The sequence below is a fragment of the Neolamprologus multifasciatus genome, chromosome 5, assembly GCF_963576455.1.
Source record: "Neolamprologus multifasciatus chromosome 5, fNeoMul1.2, whole genome shotgun sequence".
Classification (NCBI taxonomy): domain Eukaryota; kingdom Metazoa; phylum Chordata; class Actinopteri; order Cichliformes; family Cichlidae; genus Neolamprologus; species Neolamprologus multifasciatus.
Genome location: NC_140443.1, coordinates 25,332,389 through 25,338,559, shown reverse-complemented (window position 1 = coordinate 25,338,559; position 6,171 = coordinate 25,332,389). Strand labels below are relative to the sequence as shown.

The 6,171-nt window shown below is 42.7% G+C and overlaps 2 protein-coding genes across 4 annotated transcripts in view; one reads left to right on the top strand and one right to left on the bottom strand.

Moving 5' to 3' along the window:
* LOC146518838 (uncharacterized) overlaps positions 1-6,171 on the bottom strand; it is a 38,337-nt gene that overhangs the window by 19,604 nt on the left and 12,562 nt on the right. The window lies entirely within an intron of this gene.
* LOC146518837 (tensin-2-like) overlaps positions 3,873-6,171 on the top strand; it is a 31,787-nt gene continuing 29,488 nt past the window's right edge. For all 3 annotated transcript variants that reach the window (XM_085160346.1, XM_085160345.1, XM_085160344.1), the window contains exon 1: positions 3,873-5,001. In XM_085160346.1, coding sequence (XP_085016472.1) covers positions 4,879-5,001 — 123 coding nt within the window. In that variant the 5' untranslated portion in view covers positions 3,873-4,878. The remainder of the gene's footprint in view (positions 5,002-6,171) is intronic.

Genomic DNA, 6,171 nt, shown 5'->3' with positions numbered 1-6,171 from the left:
CTAATTTAACGATTTTTCCAATCATGTGATTCACCATTCAACAAATAAGCTGGTCGACGGTGTTAACAAAAGGATTCCCAAACATATTTTTGCAGGATTTATATTTTCACAGTTGCAGGGAAGGAAGGAAGAAAGAAAAAAGCCACCACACAATTTTACCTTGAGAATCAATTAAGTGCCATTATTACAATCCCCATCATTGTACAGATGTCCCTCTGTTTCTATACCTTAGAATTAGACCAGTTAAATGCTCATGGTACTCCAGTATCCAGTCACGTTAACAGATCTGTGTAAATCATTCATTGCCCCTGAAGGAGTACTAATCTACGGAGAAAGGGTGGATTTGCTTGGGGGGGGGGGGGGGGGGGGGGGGAGTGTTCATGAGGTTATATGAACCTGTCTTCCGATTTGTAATAAAATGGGGTCATCATGTGAAATCAAAAAGTATGGTTATTAAAGTTCTAATGTGGGAAAATGCAACTCCTCCCTGCTACCTTTTGTTATGCTGAGTGGGCAGCACATACTCTCGTGACACCTACGGGATTTACCATCACCCGTGAAAACACGGTTGTCTATATGCCGAGTTGCTTCAACCAACGTTCTGCTCTCCCGGTGTGGTCTGTGAGGCATAAGATTTCCTCAGTGTTTCTTCAGACTCGGGGCCCCCTGCTGAGGCCCCGGCTCCTGGTGGCAGCTGGTTAGGATCCTGCTGAGCTTTACACCCACCCACCCTCCTCCACACACAGAAGGTGCGCATTTTAATGCAAGAAGGGATTTCTTCAAAGCAAACCATTCTTTGCAGCGGATATCGGAAAGAATACTGATTGACACCAAGGGTGTGTGTTTAGGCACGTGCAAATTATGTCTTTTAAATATTTATGAGGTAAAAATAGTGGCCATGATGTAGCAATGCCAAAGCTGGGAAGCAGACATGGAAAACAAGGCAGGCGTTTGTGTGTGTGCATGAACACAATCCACATTACTTCAATCATGATAAAGCCTAGATAAGAAAGAATTACAGAGAAAAAATCCTGGGTTCAAATCTGGACGTCCTCCCTGTGACTGTGTGGGTTGTCTCCAGGTACTCCGGCTTTCTCCCACAGCCCCAAGAGATGCTTATCAGATTAAATAGTGATTCTAAATTGGCCATAGATGTGAACATTTGTGTAAAAGCCATGTGACCGATCAACAGCCTATTCAGGGTGTACATCCCACCCCCCACCAATGACAGCTGGGATAGGCTTACAGCATTGGACAGTATGATTTCTGTGTTTTACATTTGAAAACTATAAGGAGAAGCGTCATTTTCCTCTTTAAAGGTCATCCATGGATTCAGGTTTCACATACAAAATGTGACTTCTAAAATATTAAACATTGATTTCAATCAATAATCATTCACATTTATAAAGCGCTTAATAGTGCACCAGCTGCACCATGAGATTAATGCTTAAGAATGCATCCTTCAGAGGCAGGGTCTCAAACTATATAGATGTGAAGAAATATGATGCAATTTGGCCCTTGAAGTTAGTTCTTTTGTTTGTTGTTGAAGGCAATTTTAAAATAAATTGTTTAAAAAGCAAAAAAATGATTTAATGTGAGGGTAATATGAGCAGAGAGCACAAACATGTTGAGGGATTGTCTGTGTTAGCTCAGTGAGATAGTTACTTGTAAAGAAAACATTTTTCACTAGCAGTCAAAAACTAATGTGTACACTTAGTCTGCATTTTTATTTAAATACGAACAAAATGATAGCAGAAGTGCCGCCACATGTCTGGCCAGAAAGAGAGGACTAATGTGTCTATTTGGTAGCTCAATGAAAGGCTTCAGTTAGTTAAGAGTGAGGAAAAAAATTGCCTTCACGTTTGTAGTTTTGTCCTGTTGTACAATATTTGTAATTTTAAAGAAACAAACAAAATTCTACATTTTCAGAAATATTTGCGGGTGTTTTCTTGTTTGTTTGTTTTGTACTACTTGAACACTAAAGTGGCCCTCCAATGAGATGAGATTGCAGCTCATTTAAGTTTGAGACCCCTGATTTAGATCAAACACTTTTTGTAATAGTGTTATTTTAATTGTCTCTCAGCCATAAAAGCCTGATGGGGTATTGTCGTCCCCCCGCCGGGACATCCAAATTTGTGAATGTGACAACTTCAGAACAAGGCGATGTAGGATTTTGAAACTTATGCAATATGTGCGTCTACTAAAAATCTCGGTCGAGTTTGAATATCAGTGTCCTCGACCTCAAGGTCAAAGGTCACGTTTTCTGAAAATCTTGTGAACACATCAAGAAAGATGATACCATAGGTGCATCAACTGGGAGAGTGAGGGGTAGCATATTATTTATATAAACTGCAGTGCTGTTCCTTTTACTTGGGTAAAGATCTGAGTGCCCTTTCACTGTGGTACTCTGTTTCAGTGAAAACAGTTTTAACATGAACATTGGGGAAAACTGTGTTTTTTACAATAACCTGTCCTGTTGAGCAGTTTTAGCGAGCAGAATCATGGTCTGAGTGCTTTGTTGTGCTGAGAGGGGGAAGACAGAATATCAACCAAAAGTTAAAATGTTTTAAATTTATTTACATGTCACTGAGTGAAATATAGGTGAGTGAAATTTAAATGACCACCAGACACCCTTGATCTGGAGCTCTGTGCAAGATCTTAGCTCATGGAGCTAATGGTGGATCAGTCCAAAACGTGGAACTTGATCTGAAGGCAGCTGGAACCACAGTCACCACTGGTAAAACTCTACATTGTAATAGACTGAAATCTTGGTATGGTCCCTCTTCTCAAGAAGGCAGTTGTACAGGTTCATCTTAAGTTTGCTAATGAGCATCTAAATCATTCAGGAAAGATTTGGGAGAAAGTGCAGTTGGTCGAAGGCAAATGCTGAGTATGATCTAAAGAACACCATCCTTTACAGGCAAGCACAGAGATGTTCTTCTCTGCATTGAGGGGTCAGTGAACAGGGCTACTGTAAAATCCTCCTTCCTTCAGTCAGAACACTGAAGATGGCATCAAAGGAGTGGCTAAAGAGGAAGCACATTAAGGTCATGGAGTGGCCTAGCCAGTCTCCAGACTTCAGTCCGATAGAAAATCTGTGGCAGAAACTGAAGCTTCGAGCTGCCAAGTTTCTGTAAAGAGGACTGGACCAAAATCCCTCCTGAGATTGTGCAAACCTGGTGACCAACTACAACAAAGATCACACCAACAATGATTTCTCCACCAAGTACTAAATTATCAAATACTGATTTCACTCAGTGATATGCATCTGTTTATAACCTTTGTGTAATGTGTTTTTTTCTGGGTTATTGGTTGATATTCAATATCTCCCATGATAGTGGTATGGTAGTTTCATAACATGAAACTACCATAGAAGTCAAAGCACGTTCATTTCTTTGAAAGCGAGCAAACTTACAAATAGGTCAAGTAGGTGATCAAATACTTGTTTCCCCCACTGTATCCACACATAACCAGCCCCCACACCTGTCGCCATCACAGTTAAGAGGATGGCACACACAGGAGGGTCCTCCATACCCTTTTCCACTTCACACCACAAAATGACAGAGGTTCATGTCCACACGTTAAGTTTTCAAAGAAAGCTGCCTTGATTTCATCTGAATTTATAGCATACAGATTTTAACCTCTCACTATCCCTGATTTCTTCTCACTGCTGCTGTAGATGCTGATGATTTGATGCCCAATTTAGCTCCCGGCCTCAGATTTGTCTCACATTTAAACCAAAGACTGCTTTGTACAGCCTAACCAAGCCCTAAAAATGTGGCTTTAAAAGGAGTTTATTGTTGAAGCTTTTCCCCTCCCAACTGCAAAAACCCCCAGATTGAAGCAGTATTTTGTCTGGGGAGCCCAGTTTGAGGATTACAGTTGTGTGTGTGTGCTACAGAAAGAGAGAGAGAAAGAGAGAGCTGTAGTCTGAAGGAATTTAACGGGTAGCGGAACACAGATCTAAAATTTAAGCACAGAGTGTGTCATTGTTTTAATTTCAGTGGAGAGAGAGAGCTGCATCCAAGTGAGGAAATAAAGCGAGGTCAGCGATGATGTCATTTGTCCTGTCAAACAGGGAGGTGAAGCTGATTACGTTTTAGGCTACATAAACGCCCATGGGACACGCCGAGATAGAAGACTTTTTCTCGAAACAATGCGGAGAGGGAGAAGAGTGATCAGTGCTATCAAGCCAGCAGTTAAGTTCTCATGAGCAAAGCCACTGAGACCAGAAGGATGACATGTGTGAAAGAGGTTCAAACTAATCACTCTCCCATGAGGAAGAGGAGCGTGAGAGGAGCTGCAGTAAAGCCAAAGCATAAGGGAAGGGCTTGACATCAACAAGCCAAAACAGCTGCCCCCTTCTCCTGCACAGCAAGGGAGGGAGAGAGAGAGAGACAGGGAAGACTGGAGGGTCTGTAAGTGTAGAGCACAAGATATTTGAGGGTCTGTAAGCTGGAGAGAAGGAGTTATTAGCAAGTGGAAACGGTGGAGGGGGGCGGGAGGGAAGAGAGAGGCGGTGAGTGTATGCCTGTATGTTTTCAGAGTGAAGATAGTCAGAGAGCAAGGGACGCAGGGGGAGTGTAAGGGGATGTGGGTTGAAGGGTAGGTTCTTGGTGACAGAGGGAGAAAGAGCGGTTGTAAGAAGAGAAGTCAGGGGGTGGAAAGTTATCTGGGGTGGGTTTCGAGGCAGGGTAAGCCGTCAGAGGCGAAGAGCAGAGGTGTGAGGAGTCGCTGAGAAGGACGGAGGAACATGCTGGAGAACAAGAAGAGAGAAAACATGAAGTGCTGAAAGGGGTGGAAGAGAAGAGGAAATCACTCGCGAGGAGCTGAGGAAATTTAAAGATTAGAGGTGCAAGAGGCGTGTTTGCTGCAAGAATGGGGTGCATTCACAGTACGAGCACTGTGGGGATACAAAAGCACACACATGACTCAGAAACTGGAGGAACCCCTGTGAAGGCAGACCCTGAGGTACCTCCTGAAATCCTTCAGCTTGCTGAGGTAAGTGAGTAACCATCAACACGCTGGTCGTGCACAGTTCCATCCTCAAACGTGTGCAGTTTGAAGATAAACATAAAGTAAAATCACAGGTCATTACAGATCAGCTGTTAAAGTCAGTTTGAAACACTAGCTCTCACTTTACATCCACAGCGCCCGCTCGATCTGCTTTGCCATTTGACTCAGCAGCAGAGGCTGAACTTATACACTCATCACATGCTTGATAACAACCAAAGGAATCCAAAGAATTGCCACTGTGTTTCCAAATTAGACGAGGCCTGGACTCCAGAGCTGCTCTGTCTCTCTTATGAAATATTCCAGCAGCACATCATAAACAGAAGTGTGCATACCGAAGGGATCAAAGTGTTTGGCATGTTCCTTTTAGACCTCTGTTAGAAGCTTGTGAGCTAAGAAAGCTAATAAACTGTAAACTAAAACCACAGTCATCAACAGTGAACCAAGAAAAAAAGGGGGGTATGCAGAGCAGCAGAAGGGGGGATTCATGCGATCGCTGTTAAATGATGTTCCTCGGGTATCAAAGGTTCAGGAGGAAGTGGTATAAGTTACTGGTCTGGCTTTGACCCACCGCCTGCCTGTCTGCAGCCTCTATTTAGGAACATGTATGGATTTAGGTGCAAGCTACACTTCCACATGCATGAAGCCTCCTGGGAGACTTTTATGGAATCTAAAATAAAGGTATGCGCACTGGAATATGTGTGTTCTCACATGTCAGAGTAAATCACATTGTGGCATGCTCTGTGTCAGTGTTAGAAGAGAGCGAAAGAACAAAAAAGGTAAATGGGAAATGAAAAAAGTTGTGCATCTTTAATAAAACACACAGTAAAATGAAGCTGAAAGCTCTGTGTGACGAGTGTGTAGTTTCTCTCTGATATTGGAGATATTGCTGGAACAAAAACATTAGATCATTTGTGGCTTCATATCCCTTGCTTGTGTTTTCCTGTGTGTGTGTGTGTGTGTGTGTCAGAGCATGCCAAATTGTGATGACATAGTCCCAGCTGAATGGGCGGACTCGTATGAAGTGGAGAAGAATGAAGTGTGTGAATCTGTACATGCAACTATCAGTGCAGGAGTTTGGGTTTTTTTTGTTTTGGTGGGGGGAAGTTTGCAGTTTCTTGTGCTGTCTTTTAGTCACGTTTTTTTTTCCTCTCTTTC